This window comes from Mizuhopecten yessoensis, unplaced genomic scaffold (genome assembly GCF_002113885.1).
Source record: "Mizuhopecten yessoensis strain PY_sf001 unplaced genomic scaffold, ASM211388v2 scaffold10797, whole genome shotgun sequence".
Classification (NCBI taxonomy): domain Eukaryota; kingdom Metazoa; phylum Mollusca; class Bivalvia; order Pectinida; family Pectinidae; genus Mizuhopecten; species Mizuhopecten yessoensis.
This window is the reverse complement of record NW_018408726.1, coordinates 557401-578377: the sequence shown is the minus strand read 5'-3', so window position 1 is coordinate 578377 and position 20977 is coordinate 557401. Positions and strand designations below refer to the sequence as shown.

The 20977-nt window shown below is 34.4% G+C and overlaps 1 protein-coding gene across 2 annotated transcripts in view; it reads left to right on the top strand.

Annotated features, from left to right (window-relative positions):
* The first annotated feature begins 250 nt into the window (after window positions 1–250).
* LOC110462498 (solute carrier family 23 member 1-like) overlaps window positions 251–20977 on the top strand; it is a 47489-nt gene continuing 26762 nt past the window's right edge. The window contains exon 1 of one of the 2 annotated variants that reach the window (XM_021516463.1): window positions 251–506. In XM_021516463.1, the coding sequence (XP_021372138.1) occupies window positions 315–506 (192 nt within the window). In that variant the 5' untranslated portion in view covers window positions 251–314. Of the gene's footprint in view, window positions 507–19438; window positions 19682–20977 lie in introns of those variants that run through there. The other variant, XM_021516464.1, reaches the window with a different exon arrangement.

Sequence of the window (20977 nt, the reverse complement as noted above, 5' to 3'; positions counted from 1 at the left end):
TCATTTCTTCAAATTATTACGACAGTTGTATAATCAATTCTCGTCGCTTTAAGGTCATTTAAAAACAAATTATTCATGTACCGTTTAGTTGCCGTTTAAAATGTATTAAGCTGTTTTATATCGACTTTCAATTATAAAAGGGTTTCCTGCATCTTATTTTGAGGCGCTTATCTAATGTTAACGACTTTTAAAATTCATACACAGACAGATTTCTGTTTACACAAGTATTTATCCAGAGTCCTCATGCCCTCAGCACAACATTACCGTCTATTTTGATAAATAAGTTCATACACATCTTGTTACCAGCTGACAATATGTCGTCTGCTTCTTGTGGAGTCACCCTTACTGCCGTACATCAAACATACTCCGATGACCAATGCGAAAGGAAACATAACCAGAGCAATGCAAATCCTGCTTTTACAAGGATAGAAGATGAAAAACCAGAGAAACACTTCTCTTTTACAGAGATAAACAACGACACCGACAATGACCTGGGACACATAAAGGTAAACTTACGATTTCATTAAACCTTGACAGCATTACTCATGTCATACAAACGTTAAGACTGCCGAACCATGACACAGTGATATATGAGAGTAGAGATCTGTGATTTATATGAGTAAGAACGATTTAAGATTAACACATTTTTGGGCAAAACGAACAGCACTGATGAAGATGTTATTGTTGCAACATAATGCGTTTAGATTCAGTTAGTCTGTGACCTCACATCAATACGAACAAGGTGTGCACGTCACCTCGAGTACCGTGCTCTAGGTGACTTGCACACACATTGTTCGTATTGATGCGAGGTCACAGACTCGCATACTACGTGATACAAATTAACTTTAAAACTATGCAAATATTTGCAAATTTCAGAACACGTCCATAAATATTTTGGGTTAATGTAGAATTAAATATATCCAACAGCTTTTTTACGGTCCCACCTGCCATCAAATTGCTGTATGTAGTACATGTATAAACTCAAACAATAACGTCCACGTTTATCTATTGAGTTTATAATGATAGTAAAAGGCTTTACTACTTCTGCTCCGAAGGCATATTGGGAACAAGTAAATAGGACGACATTGTTGACTTTGTATATTTTCATAGCGGGTTAGGAAGAAACCTAGCTAAAATAAGAAACGTCAACACAGGCCATAAGTAAAACAATATTAAAAACAGATTATTAGGAGAAGAGAAAAACAGCTAGTGATTTACTCTTATTGTAGTTCATTAATGACACATTTTATGTTTCCCCCCTCCGACTATTGGTCGTTAGGTAGCGCAATTACCAGTACGTTATGCCCCTTTCCTTTCATTATTTCAAGTCTACCAACTTGTTGACATTTCGTAACACTTCATTCTATACAGTAGCTATATGTCATTATAAACCAAGTCCATAATACATTAGTATAACGCGCGGTATTACGTGTGTTCATCCAGAGCCCAGAAGTTCAAACACAAAAAAGCTTTATATATTTAAACAAAAAGTTTTTCGTCTACTCTATTTTAAAACAAATTAAATTCAAAATAAACATTATCTATATACGCTCACAAGTTTTCCCAGAACGGTAAGACTGAATGTTTCGGGTCTGTTTATGGTACAGATAATAAAACTGGTATGCTGTAATGTGACTTGTATCCAAATTGCTTCGTCGCCAGGATATTCAAAGTCTGCTAAGCGGTTTACTTTAAACAGATTATATTGATAATTCTACTAATGTTTAGATTAAATACTGAAAGCGTAATAAAATATCCATGGCATCATTGATGATTATTTTTCGTCTGATCCTAAAGCGTATTGGAGATTGATTAAACGATTGATGCAATCTAGTGGTACATCCCAGACTATACCAACTCTCAGTACCTGAGCATATAATTAGTAGTGATGAAGGTAAATCGAACTTATTAAAGGGACAAGCGTAATGTTCAGGTTCCGGATAATATGCCGAAAACCAATAAAAATTTTGATTCAATTATATATTAAAAAATACCGAAACTCGACAAAGCCTCGGGCCATGACGAAATAATTCATCACATGTTAAAAAAATGTTTGCCATACTATTTGTAAACCTCTTGAGTTAATATTTAATCTTTCACTGTCTGCTGGTGTTTATCCTAAATTGTGGAAACTTGCAAAAGTTATGCCATTATTAAAAAGAGGTGATAGACAGTCTCCTTCAAATTACCGACCAATTTCTCGCTTGTCATATTAGTAAGGTTTTTGAAAGTGTTATATTTAAACATATCTATAACATTTTTTTGGAAAATTCGTTGTTTTATTAATATCAATCTGGTTTTCTGCCAGGACATTCAACAGTATACCAATTAATTGAAATGTATCATATCATATGTTTATCACTTGAAGAAAACAAACATGCATATGTATTGTCGTTTGTGATATCTCAAAAGCCTTTGGTCAGGGACTTAGATAGCATAATCTAATCTAATTTCGTGGTCTGGTTAAAAGATTACTTACAACAAAGGCAGCAAAAAGTATGTGTTAATGAGTCGTTCTCGAAATTAGGTTCTATTGATGCAGGGGTGCCCCAAGGATCTATCTTCGGTCCTCTATTTTTTTTTTTTTTTTGGATATCTACCATATAGCCGATGTCTTTGACTCAGCATCTGTCTTTTCGTAGATGACACCTCACTTCAATGCTCTTCCTCTTCCTGTCTTGAAATTCAAACTTTCCTAAATAAAGACATTGAATCCTTAAACTCGTGGGCTAAAACCTGGCTGGTAACGTCAAATCCGGACAAAAGTGACGGACTTTTTATCTCCAATAAAAATGACATAGATGAATCATTAGAATTAGAATTTGACGGGAACATGTTAGACTTTACATATAGTCATAAGCATTTAGGTGTTACTCTCAACTCCAGTGTCAAATGAGGGGACCATGTAAAAGCAGTGTATTCTTCAGTTATGTCTTAAGAAAATTAAAATTTCTATTAAAACGAGATACTCTATTAAGAATATACCGAACCTTTATTTTACCTTTTTTAGAATATGCATACGAATTGTGTGATGTATGCTCTCGTTTCGAATCAGAAAAGTTAGAAAAAGCCCAACGTGAAGCCGCTCGAATTATATCAGGTCTCCCATCATAATTATGCTAGCATAAAATATTCTTTAAATTTTGAAACAGGTTTAGAAACATTGTCTGCTAGAAGAAAAAGAAGAACGCTTCCACTCTTGTTTAAAATGCATACTAATAAAACACCAAGTAGGGGGATATTACCGATGTCAGATCCTCCCAGATCCAATGGGAGGATCCGTGACGTCATGAATGATCTGACCCCGGTAACACCGTGACGTCATTGGAATGTATAGCCAGGGGGGGGGGGGGGCACAGATGGAATGTACATCCTAGGGGTAACCTTGGGAAGATCGCCCACGTGTGGAGGGTATGCTTGGTATGCATAGGGAGGATCTTGGAAAGACCACACACGTTTCAGGTTAAAAGTTCATTTATAGCTACAACAGTCCGTTCTTAAAATATACAAGTCACAACAGGTTATACCTCCTCTTTTTACAAGACCGAACATGTCCACGGTGAGGGCGACATTGTGTATATATACCAGGCAGAAATATGAAGACACCACTACTGGCTCAAGAGATCATCAATAGGATAGTCACGGATGACCTCACACTGACAAGTATATCACACAGTAAAGTAGACTGTCGTCTCGGAATTACACAAGAAATCATCGTGAAAAATGTCAAAGGTGAGCTAAAGATCTGTTTAAAAGAAGACGGGAAGAGTATACAAATAACAGGAGACTATTTTAAAAAGATGATGTTTCTATCGGAAATTTTACAGTGTATATGCAATGTTATACATTGACAGATATTACAACATATTGTATCCGTCATACTTCATATCACATACGACCAGTACATCAGTCTATGATGAAATGTGAGGATCGATTATAAACGTTCCAAAACTGGCCCCAACATATACGGTTCATTCCCATTTATCCAACTGTTTGAAAAATAGGTACTACAGGTAAAAAATTTGGGTTGGATCAGTAGGAATAGGGTATATTGTTAAAACAACAAACACTAATTGGAGCTTGGGTTAAGAGTTGGGTTAAAAATATGAAACAGAAATTAAAACCTTTTGGATATGTGTATCTATATATAAGAAAAAGTAACCATAAGGGGGATCTTAGTGAACAAGATTTTTTAAAGTATTTTAGCGAATTGTCTTCAACGGAACCTGTTGAGAATGAAATGGTTAATGAGTTTATAAATAATTATGATGTTAATATACCAAATAATATGTTTCAAGAATTAGATGATCAGATATCTGATAGTGAAGTGCTCAAAGCTATCAATAAATTGAGTAACTATAAGGCGTGTGGTCCAGATCTACTGATTAATGAGTATTTTATTAAGGGTAAAGATGTACTTATGCCATGTCTTGTGGTACTGTTTAACAATGTCTTTAAATCTGGTTTTTATCCTGGATCATGGACGATTGGTAATATAATTCCTATTTCTAAGAAAGGAGACAAGAACGATACCAATAATTACAGAGGAATTACTTTAGTAAGTTGTTTAGGGATTTTTTTTACATCAATTCTTAATGAGCGTCTTGCTAATTTCGATAGTGACTATTCTTAATTAAGTGATGCCCAGTTTGGTTTTAAGAAGAATTTATCAACTATTGACGCTATATTCGTATTACACACATTAATAAGTAAAACCCTGAAAAATAGAACTAGACTGTATTGCTGTTTCATTGATTACAAAAAGCTTTTGACTTCGTTAATAGACAGAATCTGTGGTACAAACTTATCAAAGAAGGTATAGAAGGAAAGATGTTGAATATTATACGTTCTTTGTACAGAGGTGTAAAATGTTGTGTAAAGTATAACAAAAACATGTCAGAATTTTTTCAATGTAAAAATGGATTATTTTAAGGGGAAATTATGTCTCCGCTATCGTTCTCTTTGTATGTCAATGATTGCGAAATGAATTTTTTAACAGAAGGGTGTCCTTCTATAGAGCTCCAAACTATTAATATATTTTTAATGATGTATGCAGACGATATGGTGTTATTGGCCAAAACTTCTGAGGGATTGCAGAAAATGTTAGATACATTATTACTTTATACAAATAAATGGAATCTTACGGTTAATACTTCTAAAACCAAGATAAGTGGTACTTTGATGGAGGTGTATTAGGTATTGTAGATGAATTTAATTACCTGGGTATATTAATGAATTTTAATGGTAAATTCAAAAAAACTCAAAAAAAATCGCTGAACAAGGAAGAAAAGCATAGTTTTCAGTATCAAAAGTGTCTAAGAAAAAATATTTTAACGTTGAAACTCAGCTTCATGTTTTCGATACATATGTCTGTAGTATTTTTAATTATGGAGCGGAAGTTTGGGGCTTTCATAAAGCACCAGATATAGAGAAAATACATTTAAGTAATTGTAAAATATTATTAGGGGTTAAGAAATCTTATTAGGAATTAGGAAGATTGCCTTTGGAAATCATTAGGAAATTTAGAATTTTTAAATACTGGTTAAAATTAAAATAAACTGACAATTGTATTTTACATGCATGTTATTAAGAAATGTTAGAAAATGGTAGTGAATGGATGAATGGAGTAAGAAACGAACTATTTAGAATGGGAGTAGGGTACATATGGCAATATGGAGATACCTATACATCCGATTACATTATGAATATTATTAAAAGCAGAATGTGTGATATATTTAAGCAAGAATGTAAAGAAAAAATTGATTCATCTTCTAAGTGTTCACTGTACAAGTTTATTGGCGAAAATTTCTGTTTACATCCATATTTAACAAAACCCATAGGAAATACAAATCTGAAAGAAATTACAAAAATTAGACTGTCATCTCACAAATTCAATATTGAAATTGGTAAGTATAACAATGTAGATAGGATTGAAAGAACATGTGCATACTGCAAAAGTGGGGATATCGAAGATGAATTTCATTTTATATTAAAATTGAATGTTTTTAGATTTAAGAAAGCGTTTTATTAAAAAATATTACTATGAAAGACCTAGCATGTATAAATTTATCCAACTTATGGAAACAGGGAACAAAAAAACAGTTAAAAAATTTAGCCAAATATATTAAACTGAGTAATAAGAAAAGAAAAGACTATGTACCTATATAAAGAGGGATGTCTCTCTACACTATACCAATGGATATGTGTGTGTGTATGTGTGGGTGTGGGTGTATTTGTGGATGTGTATATGGGTGTGAGTGATTGTATTGTTTATCCTTGTATATATGTTTATTTTGAACTGATGAGCCGTAAGGTTCAAGGTAATAAAGAACTAAACTGATATTAAAAGTTATTTATATTAAGTTGATTCAAATGCTTCATTTTTTTATTTGTGTTTTTTTTTATTGAATTATTGATTCTGTAGTTATGATATATGCTTTCGCAATAAGACTAATTTCTTTTTTCAATATATTTATTCAAATAATATCAGACATATATATTATTAACAGACATATTAAGTATTAAATATACAAAATAATACAAAATAATATTTATTTCATAAATTGATATAAAGCACTAGAAATAAGATGATAGCAATATGAATAATTTTACATGATAGAAAAGTTACAATGTATCGTAAATTTCACATTTAAAATCTTTGAATTAAGCAAAGCACTATATCAATCGAATATTATAGAGTCATATCAGTTCATTGAAGTTTCAGCAGGCGTGAGACTGTGTCTGTATACTGGTAGATTTCGACTTCCCCTTGGTTGAGTCGTTGTTTCTGTCGCTGAAGTCTGGAGTCTAGGATTCTGTATTTCATGAGTGTGCTGGAGTTTTTCGATGATGACGTAGAGGTTTGGGTGAGCTCTGTGAAGTTGGTTGTTGAGTTTGTGGTGCCATCCTTCTAAGTGGTTTGTTGTTCTGGGTCTAACTGTTGAGTAGTGGTTCCATTTTGCTGTCTCCATCCCGATCCATTGCTCAGTAAAATAGTCGTTGAACTTGGTGATCTTTGCGTCATCGGTCTCGTAGTCTTCAATTGCGTGTAACCATACATCATCTATTTGGTTGATGGGGACTAGTGGTAATGCTGAAGCTCGTCTTATATGTAGGTTGAGTAAGTGTTCGTTGGTGTACTGGTCTGCTAGTCCAAGTTTCTGTACCTTTCTCCATATGTGTTTGCAGTAGTGGAATAGACAACCTTTGATTGACGCTTTTCCCCTTTCAAAACATATTAAAATTTCCCAAATTTATCCATTTATACATATTTTACCTTTCAAAATATATTAAAATTTCATTAATTTTATCCATGGAACAATTTGTGTTTGTTATCTCACTCAATGATTGAAATATACTACTAAACCAACATAACCACAGGCCATAAAACATAAAGTTGGATGAATGGGATTAGCTTTTTTCAGATGTTGGATAAATGGGAAGACACCATAAATACATCAGACTCCAAACGATCTCACCCGTTACGGATTTTTTTATGCAAGACATAGCGATAAAGTCACCTGTTTCATGTGTGGAGTACATTTAAGCCCCTGGACATCCTAAGATTCCGTCGAAATCGAGGATAAAAATTGGTCGACAGATTGTGTGTATTTACAAATGGTCATACCCCTATACGTCTAAGGTTACACAGTATCGTGCTGTTAGAAATATTTGAGGAGAGACCTTATTCCTATATGCGAAATGTATCGAGGAAAACGCTTATAAGAGGATTGTGAAAAACTTATTATGCTGAGCGTAAAAGACGTCATATCGAAATTGTTTGTATGTCCAATGTGTGGAGGGTCAAGCTAACCAGCAAGGGCATGCCTGTGTCATGCTTGATAGTGAAGACATAGTAGATAGATATTTCGAAGAAGCACTGTCAACCGTCAACCATTTAGAAGTGGAGAAACTGTGGCGCCAATTTACTATTCAGTCCTGTATTCCTTCACACGTGTTACAACATTTAATGGAAGATGAGTGTTTCCGCTCTGAGGACTATGTGAAACAACATTTCAGTGGGAACATTCTAAAGTTCCTGAAGAAAATAGACATTGTCAGACTGAGACTCTTTGTTTGATATGTACACTTAAATCAACCACTAAAATAATGGCGAATGAAAGAACTTATATCGAGAAAATGGACTCTTAATTTAATTTTGTGTATGCTTTTTACTTGTATCAACAATCATTTGAAAATGATGTTATAAGACATTTTATAGAGGACGTGAATCGATGGAAAATTTCAAACGAAATGAGAAACGATTATATTTCTAATGTGTCTAGCTCAGAATGGAGAAGTAGGGAACTACAAAAATGCGGCGCAGAAGAAGATTAATGAGATCATTCAATCTATGCACCGATTAGAAAGTCGCTTCATAAAACCAGAACGACTATCAGTTTTTATTAATTTATGTCTGTCTTGTCTTTATTATATTGTAAACGTGAATATTTCGACGCGATAACATTGGAGGGTATGCGGACCTACCCGTAAAGACGTCCCATTCCGATTATTCGGTGTGAAACCGAAGAGGAGATGGAGTGGACATTGTTTGTCTAATATAACAGACCATATATATACAAATGTAATAAAATGTATCTAAATGATTATGTACTAGTTAAATACACATGTACTCTGAACCCCTAACCTTATTTATCATTATCTATGGTGTGACGAACGTCGGGGTTTAAACAAGTTTCAATTGACAGGTGATGACAGACATAACGATATGAGAAATAGACATGACTGTTAAATGTTTGTTATTTTAATAAATAAAAGATTTGTAAGGCTATTCTGAATATTGGTATTGCAGCGTGTCTTGATGCGAGAGTTTCAATATAGCTCAAAATGACACATTTTCTGTCAATATTTTACAGAAAACGTAGTCAAAGTCAGAGACCATTGTAGAGGAGCTAGCTGTCAGGACTGTAGTCTCAATTTTTCCCGCCACAATCCCTCCATGTTTCATAACCTTAACGGTTTCGATAGAACCATACTTTGTGAAAGTATGAGTTTATTTGAAGACCTTGATATCAAACACATTTCCAATAACACTGAAAATATACTTCTTTTAGTTTTTGGAAGGTTACGGTTTATAGATTCGTTTATAGATCTGTATTTGTAATGTATGATTTGATTTGCTTAATTGACTACAAAAAGCTGACTTTGGAGGTAGTGTCGTTTCATCGTAAATGCTATTCCCGTACGCATAACGGTAGACTCGTTTTCTCAAAACAAGGCGTGCATGCTCTGTATAAGATTAACTGGCCAAATGCATAAATAACACTAATTCCTATTGAGCTAAATTGTTGACTAGAGATTCCAAACTCTGAGACAGGAATTGGAATCTATGAATCCAGGTTGTTTCAGAGAAGGAAGATGCATGGTACTTACGTAAGTATTCGAAGTCTATATTCAGTTAGAGCATGTTCGTATACTAAACAGTATACCCAGTCGTATACAAATGGTAGTAGATGTAAAGTACCATGTATATAGATTGATATCGTAGCCTTTATGTAGTAAACTGTCTTTCTGCTAAATACTATAGGTATATATGTTGACATGGAGCATGCGTTGTTAAAATCCGCAGAAATAGACACCTCATGACATTGTGGAGAAGTGCATCAGTTGACTATTTGTGTGACTGCGAACTTATAGAAAGAAAAAAATGGACGTTTTCCAAACCTATCTTACCATCGTTCTACTGTTTTTGTTACCAACATTCCGTATAGAAATTTATTTTTGATGATTATCCTTATAAAAAGATGATAATAAGTGAGCGTTTGTAATGAAAAAAAACCCACCAAGATTATCTTCTTTTTATTTCAAAAACGTCGAATAAATGATATTGACACGTCATCGTTTTCATCCTCCTCCGAGTCTCCTGTCGATTCGTAGTCTTTATCGTTTTCCAAACAATATTCTGTTAGTTCAACTTCAGAAACAATTTCTGATTATTCTTCATCCTCGACAAGATCATTCGGTGTGGTATTGACTCGAAGATAGAATGTAAATGCTATATACGAATCTATTCGTCTGCGTTTTGAATTTCAAGAATAATCGTTTGATTGAGATAATACTCCCTTAATAATCTAGGCAGTAAACTATGATGCCTCAAAAGACTATTTCGTATTCTTGTTAAAGATATAGCCGGAGAAATGACTTGTCTTAGCATAGTAGTCATGTGTCTTCTAAATGTCTCATAATCATGTTGTAAGATGTTGAGCGAGCCATTCAGCATGAATTTTACAATTTTCTCGAGAGCTTCCATCTGATCAACGTTTATACTTCGTATCATGGGTTTTCTTTATCGTACTCTGGTATTTCCGAGTTCTTTCAGAAAATATATCCGCCTGTAGACTAATGAGTGCTCCATTCTGTCAACTCAAATGCAATGGACGAGTAAGTAACTTGTTCTCAGTTTTAATGTTTAACTATCTCTACGGCATCAGATTCCTTTCTGTCTCATTAGGTATTTTATCACCAGCATCGAACTCTAAATAACATTTTACAATTAAAAACAAAAAAATCCAAAAGATCTGCAACCGACAATCATTTGCATTTTACACTAATATACACGTTTAGTACTAACGTCATAAAAGTAACCATATCAAGTAAACAATTATCCGAATTCGATATAAAATGAGCCGAAAGCAATTATACTTTTGAAACGTATCAAAATAAAACATGCTAGTTTTTTTTTATTTTCCCCCCTTTTTAAAGAGTATTTGATTTTATTAACACATATTGATTCAAATAGGAATCTTTTATTTGCTTCTATAGATATCTAAATGCAGAAAAGTGTATTCATCTATTTACATATGTATTCTATCTCATTCGTATTAGTAGCCAAATTTACCTACTTCACTGTTGTATCTGCACTGCTCCAAGAAGAAACAAAGAACAAAGTATTACTTTCTTTTGAAACTATTTTTCAATTGTTTGATTCTAACACTCGTTAAATAAATGGTATATGCTGTTTCCATTTTTATTCTTACATGTGAACAGAGTTTGTTTGTAAACTTAGAAGTTATCAGTGTTGTTGGTAGAGATGGGAATATGACAAAAGTCAAATCGACTTTGATGTATCTTGTATCCTACATTTGTTGGTGTTCACTCGTATCACATATCTTATGAAAAGTTGTTTGTCAAGATAATTTTGCGTCATCATCTTAAACAAAATACTTTAATTTAACTCATACCTGTTACAAATGTAACTTGAAAAGAGTTTTGTTCTTGTAAATCTTTATAAATAATCAAGCAAACTATCACATACTATGTAAAAACCTGTTTTCGTAACGTTTCTTGATTGAAATGGTTTTACAAATTCTGTTAACTATGTCTGTCAAAGGTTTTATTTGACTTTCGTTGTTGAAAATCTTTATAAATACTAAAACAAACTGTCACATACTATGTTAAAACCTGTTTTCATGACGTTTTCTGATTAAAATGGTTCTACAAATGCTGAGAATTTTAAACTTTTTCACATCTGTGAGAGGTTTTATTTGAAAGTAGGTATATTTTTGAATAAAAATATGTTATAAAATGTCTGTCATCATACTTTTGTGTCAATTTCGTTAACAAAATATTTTAATTGAACTCATACCTGTTACAAATGTAACTTGAAAAGAGTTTTGTTCTTGTAAATCTTTATAAATAATCAAGCAAACTATCACATACTATGTAAAAACCTGTTTTCGTAACGTTTCTTGATTGGAATTGTTTTACAAATACTGTGTTTTTATTTGATGATTATAAAGTTCCTTACATGTTTGCTAATATTGTTTAGACCTTTTGTTCTTGCAATACAGTCAGTACAAGACTGGCAACTATTCCACTTGACCTACATTGTATGCAAAGCTATTGTTTGAGTTAGATCATTTAAGGCATCTTGAAATCAGATAAATGTTGTAGGTTCCCTTCTATAAAAAAAGTCAACTGAACTGAGTCTCTTGAAGTCTATATATTATATGAAATCAAAAAAGAAATTGTTCCAATCAAGAGAAATTGTCTCAGACAGACTGAGAAGGTTTAAATGTAGACTCTTCTAAGGAACTGATAATGTATCAGTACTGTAGGTAGGGATGGAAATCCTAGGTTTGATGTATATACAATGTACCAATCTTGTTGTTTGAATTGATGGGGGATTGACTTGTGTAGTGACCTGTGGGTGTATGTCGGCTGATGTGTATAGGATCAGGTAACTTAATTACCTGACATTGTTAAAAGACTATATATACCAAAGAAGGTAATACATTTCTATGTAAAACTATTCCTTCCAATTTCGTTTTATCACTCCTCCCATTCTTACATATCATTCCATTCTTCTTGATGGAAAGAGTTGCTTAATACCTAGACAACAATCTACTGTGGTATGCTTGTCAGAGGGACTTTTTCGTTGACTATGCGATTAATAGTCCCTTGAGCCATTTGTGTAGTCTCCATATATATACACCCATTGTCGACTCTTTGTTAAGGGTGTTCAGACACCTATGATACATTACGAGTTCATTGTAAGTCATCGCTATCTTTACATCACCTACTGTTAGTATGAAAGGACACATATTGTTAAATAAAGACATTTCCTTCCAATCTGGTGTTATCCCTCAACGTTAAAATTTTAACTTAAAATGATGTGTGTTTGGACTTTTGAATTGTAAAAAAATTGTATTGCAAAACATAGGCTTTCTCCTCGAAATTATTTTTCATCGTGAAATATCCAGAAATATCAACGCCTATGTGCTCTTTAAACATGATAAACAAATCAAGCAGAGAATCGTCATAGGATAATTGTTTTTCTTTCCAAAGATATTTTAATGTTCCCACTAATTCGATTATGTGTTCGTGTTTTTATTTCATGCCAGTCGTACGACCAACCTCTCTTGATCAGCTTCTCATTATCGCAATGGTGTACCTTGTAATATCTATACAGAAACAAGCACAATGATTACCTTAAAAATCGCGGAAGGCATACTCCCATGTCCTTAAAATGTTCTTAATATGGTATGAGGTTATTCAAAAATGAATCTGCATAAACTCTACGGTATCATCATTTGTTAGTATACGCAATCTTTCGACCACCTTTTATGTTCGATTTCTACACAATCGTAGGCTGTTCATGAGCTTAAATGTACTCCGCATATGAAAAAGGTGACTTTATCACATTGTCCTGAATAGAACAACCTGTTAAGAGCAAGCTGGTTTTGAGTCTGATGCACTTGTTATGGCCAATCCTTAAAGGTTTTTTATACGGTCCTCACATTTAAGCATTGACTAATAATCTGCTCGAATCTGATATGAAGTAAGGCGGATACAATCTGTTGTAATATCTGACATGTCAATCTCTGTGTATCAAAGTGCAAACACACTGTAATCTTTCCGAGAGAAACAGCGTGGTTTTTTTTTAATCTCTTGTTATTTTTTATACTCTTGCCATCTGATTTTAGGATGTGGAAATAATTGAGATTTTAAGAATTTAATTATGCTTACAATGTACTGAAAGGAGGAAACTTGAATATGCATGATTTCTGTTTTCTTTAGATTAAATTGATGCTTTATTGGAACAGGTGTAGTATGAGGTTCCATTTTCCTCAAACATTTCCATATACAGATCATCAGAATTGAAATAAAACAGAGAGCAGCTTCAGATATCATGATTCCTGTTTAGTGTTTAGTGAATGATTCCTGTTCAGTGGTTAAAGAATTAAGTGTTTCAATAAATTGATCGGTTAAATCATATAGGTTCTGAGTGTTAAGTTGCATAACTTTTAGTGAGATCAAGTTTTAAAACGCTTAAGGCTAGCAACTTCAAATCGAGTGTAAAGTTGCAGAATTTCTAGTGAGGTAAACTTTCAAAATGCCACAGGTTATCAACTTCAAATGTATAGATTATGAGTGTGATGTTGAATAACTTCTAGTTAGTAGGATGATTATTTTTAAAAATTGCTTTAGGTTAACTAAATGTGAACCATCTGCTATACAAAGTGTTGTGTGTGCTGATTATGAAATCCTATTACTGTTCATCAAATATTAATCTTATATATTTTACATAAATTGTGATACTTGAGCCGAATATATTTTGATATTAATTTATGTAGTTATAAAATTTGAATGATGCTTTGATGCTGTTTTGAACAATATACCCCATATTTGTTGAGTTTTATTAGAATTAACATTTTTATGTAGTAACATATCTTATAGAAAAAAACAAAGTACCTCAAAAGGATTTAGTTTGAATAAAACTATGTTACGAAAAGTCTTTTAGCTGAATTATTTAAACTGTTCTTAGTGTTTGTTGTACTTCTTTGAATAAACTCTAATTTGTGCTATGTTAAAAATGTTTCCACATATTGAAGTTATACAAACTGGATTCTAAAGAGTTAAATATTTTTGTGACATTATATCGTATGAACTTTTAAAAGTAAGAAAACTAAATTTTACATTATTAACTACCTTAAAAAAAAAAATCCTAAACCTACTTTTTGTCAATTTAAAAAAATAAAAATAAAAATAAAAAAAAATTATGATAAACTTAACTTGTTTTCATTAATGTTTAATATAATGTTGTGTATATATTGTTGATAAGAAAAGTTTTTTAATTGGGCATAATATGTATAGCCTCATAGACATTGTTGTATCTACTAGTCCTAGCCTTTGGCTATGGTGTTGATTGAACTCACATATTTGGAAATTTTATCTCTCACCTGATCTACATATGTCGCATTCAGCGGTCATATGCATCTGTTAAAAGATAAAACTAATGATAAAAAGCATGTTCGTTTACACACAATTTAATTATTTAAATATACATACTGACGAAATGTTCACGGTTACAATATAATATTTACATTTGCATGGCGTTGTCACTATATAGCCTCTTTGAAAGCTGTGTCGTTGATGGGACTTTAATTACCATGCATCCCGAGACACAATTCTTAGCGTATTAATACAACACTGACCGGAACTACAACATCCAATATAAATACATGACGGCTGCTGAAATATCGCTGGGCATTGTGAGATTTGACAATGTCATTGTAAATCTATGTGCAAAATAAAAAATAAAATAAAAAACACTTTTATTACAGCGAAAACAAGACCAAGGTCTGCAATATCGTACAAAATGCACATCGGTTGAATCACCAATGTCGGCAATGGAAACAATTTTAACGCTCATGCAATTTATCAGAATATCGCATTCATGGTTCCTCAGTTTCTGATGACATGTCAAATAAAGACGCTGTTATCGAATCTACCCACTGTTGTCAGGTTCCCATACAATCAACAAATAAATTCACGCCTGGATAGTTCGAATTAACTTCCAAAGTACTCCCTCGTGGAGGGCAAGGTCGGATTTACGGTGTTCACTGTATTTGTCCATGCGCAAAATTTGTTCCGGGTAAAAATCGAAACAATTTCAAATCTAACTTTCAGCTCAGAGTTCTATTGATAAACTTAAATCACCCTAGAGACATATCATACGCAATTGTATTGATACGTAATTGTGGAATAAAATTGAAGTGTTTGTTAAAATTTCAAAGTACTACTTTGTTTGCCAATCAGCACGCGACAATACGCTGTTCAAATTATTAAACGAAATTGTGTGGACTGTCGATAAGGCGGGCATTTTTAATTTTAAATATAAATTATAAGTTAAAAAAGAACATAGATCATAAATACCATACAAAAACATTTCAATGCTTAAATAAAGACAAGACAGACAATCAGTTGACATTTTTATAACAATACATGGGTTAACGAATACATACTCGAGCTATTGTCTTAAAAGTCTCCACATAAGTTAATAAAAAACGATAGTCGGTATGGTTTTATGAAGCGACTTTCTAACCGGTACACAGATTGAATGATCTCATTAATCTTCTTCTGCGCCGCATTTTTTTTTTAAGTTCCCTACTTCTCCATTCTGAGCTAGACACATTTGAAATATAATCGTTTCTCATTTCGTTTGGAATTTTCCATCGATTCACGTCCTCTATAAAATGTCTTATATCATCATTTTCAAATGATTGTTGATACAAGAAAAAAGCATACACAAAATTAAATAAAAAGTCCATTTTCTCAATATAAGTTCTTTCATTCGCCATTTTAGTGGTTGATTTAAGTGTACATATCAAACAAAGAGTCTCAGTCTGACAATGTCTATTTTCATCATAAACTTTAGAATGTTCCCACTGAAATGTTGTTTCACATAGTCTTCAGAGCGGAAACACTCATCTTACATTAAATGTTGTAACACGTGTGAAGGAATACAGGACTGAATAGTAAATTGGCGCCACAGTTTCTCCACTTCTAAATGGTTGACGGTTGACAGTGCTTCTTCGAAATATCTATCTACTATGTCTTCACTACCAAGCATGACACAGACATGTCCTTGCTGGTTAGCTTGACCCTCCACACATCCTGCACATACAAACAATTTCGGGGACTCCCAATCATCAAACAAACCGGGGACTCCCGAGCAGCATACAAACCGGGGACTCCCGAACAACATTCCACCCGAGGACTCCCGATCAGCATTCAAACCGAGGATTCCCGATCATCATACAAACCGGGGATTCCCGATCATCATACAAACCGGGGACTCCCGATCAGCATTCAAACCGGGGACTCCCGAGCAGCATACAAACCGAGGACTCCCAATCATCAAACAAACCGGGGACTCCCGATCAGCATTCAAACCGAGGACTCCCGATCAGCATACAAACCGGGAACTCACGATCATCATACAAACCGGGGACTCCCGATCAGCATTCAAACCGAGGACTCCCGATCATCATACAAACCGGGGACTCCCGATCATCATACAAACCGGGGACTCCCGATCAGCATTCAAACCGGGGACTCCCGATCAGCATTCAAACGGAGGACTCCCGAGCAGCATACAATCCGGGGGTTCCCAATCATCAAACAAACCGAGGACTTCCGATCATCATACAAACCGGGGACTCCCGATCGTCATACAAACCGGGGACGCCCGATCGTCATACAAACCGGGGACTCCCGATCGTCATACAAACCGGGGACGCCCGATCGTCATACAAACCGGGGACCCCCAATCAGCATAATGTATTTGTAGCTAACTGAGCTACCTTGTTAACAATTGCCATAATTTCGTTACAGTTACATCCTACACAAAATTAAAGGGAGCTAAACTGTATTTCCATTATCTTTTCCTGCAGTGGGACAGGGATCCTTAATCACACTTTTCAGCACAAGTAAACATAAAAAATATTCGCAGAGCATCAGTTGTTTACAGTATTAAGTCAACCGTACAGCAGGACATCTTGATTTCTATATCAGAATAATGGCGCGTTATATATATCATGCAACTTACTTCTGCATTCATGGTTTAGGTTTCTGCTCTATAAGGTGACAGTGGGTTTTTAAGAAGTTTTATGTAGCACATTATCATTACTTCACTACCTCACTATGAACGCCTTGGGAACCCTGTAAAGCGTATACATGTTGACGCAAGGTTCTCGTCTACTGACTGCATACTGACACGCATTATAAACGTCTGTACCACGAACCAATGTTATATATTAACAAACTCGTGGCTACGGATCTAATAAATGTTATCTTGTTATTGCTTACAACACATTTCATACATTGTAAATGTTAGTTTCACCAAAACGTGACGCGTTGTTTGGTTTAGATTGGTTTTCAAATATCACATTTATACTGCAGTAAAACTACCTCTGGTAACACTGTGTTGTCAGTTTGTCTATCTCTGGTAACACTGTGTTGCCAGTTTGTCTATCTCTGGTAACACTGTGTTGTCAGTTTGTCTATCTCTGGTAACACTGTGTTGTCAGTTTGTCTATCTCTGGTAACACTGTGTTGTCAGTTTGTCTATCTCTGGTAACACTGTGTTGTCAGTTTGTCTATCTCTGGTAACACTGTGTTGTCAGTTTGTCTATCTCTGGTAACACTGTGTTGTCAGTTTGTCTATCTCTGGTAACACTGTGTTGTCAGTTTGTCTATCTCTGGTAACACTGTGTTGTCAGTTTGTCTATCTCTGGTAACACTGTGTTGTCAGTTTGTCTATCTCTGGTAACACTGTGTTGTCAGTTTGTCTATCTCTGGTAACACTGTGTTGTCAGTTTGTCTATCTCTGGTAACACTGTGTTGTCAGTTTGTCTATCTCTGGTAACACTGTGTTGTCAGTTTGTCTATCTCTGGTAACACTGTGTTGTCAGTTTGTCTATCTCTGGTAACACTGTGTTGTCAGTTTGTCTATCTCTGGTAACACTGTGTTGTCAGTTTGTCTATCTCTGGTAACACTGTGTTGTCAGTTTGTCTATCTCTGGTAACACTGTGTTGTCAGTTTGTCTATCTCTGGTAACACTATGTTGTCATTTTGTCTATCTCTGGTAATTCCGTGTTGTCAGTTTGTCTATCTATGGTAACACTGTGTTGTCAGTTTGTCTATATCTGGTAACACGGTGTTGTCAGTTTGTCTATCTCTGGTTACACTGTATTGTCAGTTTGTCTATCTCTGGTAACACTGTGTTGTCAGTTTGTCTGTCAGCAGTCGAATGTTTCCTTTATATCATGATATTCGGATTCAGGTCTTGAATACCGAATTATTTGCGATATGCGATTTCCGCCGGTTGGAGGGGATGTTACACTGTACTTGTACTTTCCAGACTATTGTATAGGATATCATTCTGTTCAATATGGTACTGATGTTAGGACCTAGAATGCAATATATAGGTAATGGATATAAAAACAACAGACATTTACAACAGGGATTTATACAGAAAGTAAAAACCTACTTTTGCTATATTTTAAAACATGCGTTTTGACAAGAGGTAGTTTGATCATCGAGTCGAAGGTACGCGCCATAATCATGACAAGCTGCATGTTTAAACAAACGCGCTGATTTTCCGTAATGTTTTTTAAATATTTGAAAGGCTTTCGACTATCTTAATTCTTAAATTATTCTGAGCTCGTAACATAAATATGACATCGGAATATTAACATCCAAATTAACCACGTACAAAAACGTGTCTTGTTAACTCACCCACAGTCAATGCGATATTCTGATTTTTATCTAATGAATGTGCGCATACGATGCATTTTTCCAAACCAATTATATGAAAAAGGAATAAATTATATGTCAACACATTCGCCCTTTATATTTAGAATACAATAAAGATTTATTACCGACACTTTATATACCTTTGAAAAAATGCGTCAACCTATGAAAGTATGACACAAAAAAGGCGCTAACATCTCGGCCAACAAGAAAGAGCTTTACAAGTTTTAATACCCTGTATCACAAATGTTGTAAAAGATTTAAAAAGGTGATATATATATATATATATATTTCGAGTTGTCACTGTAAACTGTGTTGTATGTGAATTTCCTTGTTTACTGCAGGGAGCAGTAGAAGTGCATTAAGGCCGTTGTACAATTGCAGAATATAAACTGATTTAAAAAGCGAAGACGAGTGATTGTGCAGGATATAGGATCACCAGACATGTCGTCTGTCCCTAGAAACATTGTACTTACTGCTATGCAGTTTAAAAAACAAGACGACCAATCGGAAAAAATAAACGACCATGGAATCACAAATGCAGCATTTTCAGCGGATACCCCTGTTCCACAAGTGAAAGGTTATGACACTTTTACGACAAAAGAACAGGAGAGCGAATCGGTAAGATGAATGGTTGACGCTAGTACAATATATCAAGAAGATGGCGCCGTCTTCTTCTAATTTGCAAACGTTAACTGGTACTTATACCATCGCAGTTATTCTGTCGATAGTTATACTGTGTGATGAATGTGCATATATCGTCATCCTAACTTCGCTGATTTAGCATATTATTCAGGTTCGATACGTTGATCTGTGGGCGTTAATCATTTGTGTTATGTTTCTGTGTTTCAAACGCTCAGAAGATAGATAGTTTTAGATGTACAATTAAAACGTACCGGTGATTATACCTCACTCACCGTTAGGTGTCGCTAAGATAGCAAGGGGGTATAAATAGGCAGAATCCAACCTGCATCCACCCAATTCTCCTCTACCTACTGATAAACTCTCACCAATGCACAAACCTCGGCGCACCCACCTTTCCCTTCTCACCTCTCGAACAACTAACTTATACTTATACTCACAAACATGATTATAAAAGTCAGAACAGTGAACAGTTCCAGATGAAAGCCAAAGAAAGGGATTATAATGAAAGTGAACATTGGTAATGAAGGAAAGTTTTCCATAGTGTGTAAAGACTGGATACGGTTTCAAGAATGGACGCCAAAAATAAAGATTAATTAGCACCTGCATGACACTAACCATTTACCAAAAATACACAGTCCGGCGGAAGGGACTAATATGAAATAGGCACTGCCTATAAGCGAGCGCACATAGTTCGGTAACCTTTGTGATGATAGTGTAGATCTCGGGCGCCTGCAGCGCCCCAGCTAAGGGCTTTAAGGTTACAAAACGAACAGAATCCCTCCATAGGACAAAGGTGCGTCAAATATTCTGACATGAAAAAGAAATAAATGGTGGTTATAAAAAATAGAATCTTAATTAAGAAAACCTGCCAGATATTTCATGTAGGCCTTTTTGTTGTTACTAATTTACTATTATTTCAACCAGAGACGTATAAAGTTATCTACGTCTCTGTTTCAACACCTTTGTCAATATATCGCCTGATCCCTTTTAGCATCAAAATTTGTCAAGACAAAATGACAGATATAAGATCTAATTTGCAATATTTGTTAAAAAGGCAAAGTATTGCAATGCAATCCATAGTCACTCACCGGTAAGAATTGCTATCTTTAACAAACAGTACACTTATGTCAGGAAGCATAGGTCACAGTGAGGTTATAGTGATCTACTTCACTCCTCCATCCCAAGATGTCCTTGTTCTTCAAATCAGGTTACTCAGGGTGAAATAGTATAGAATATATGCCCCGGACAAACATTTTTAAATGCAAAGGTCAA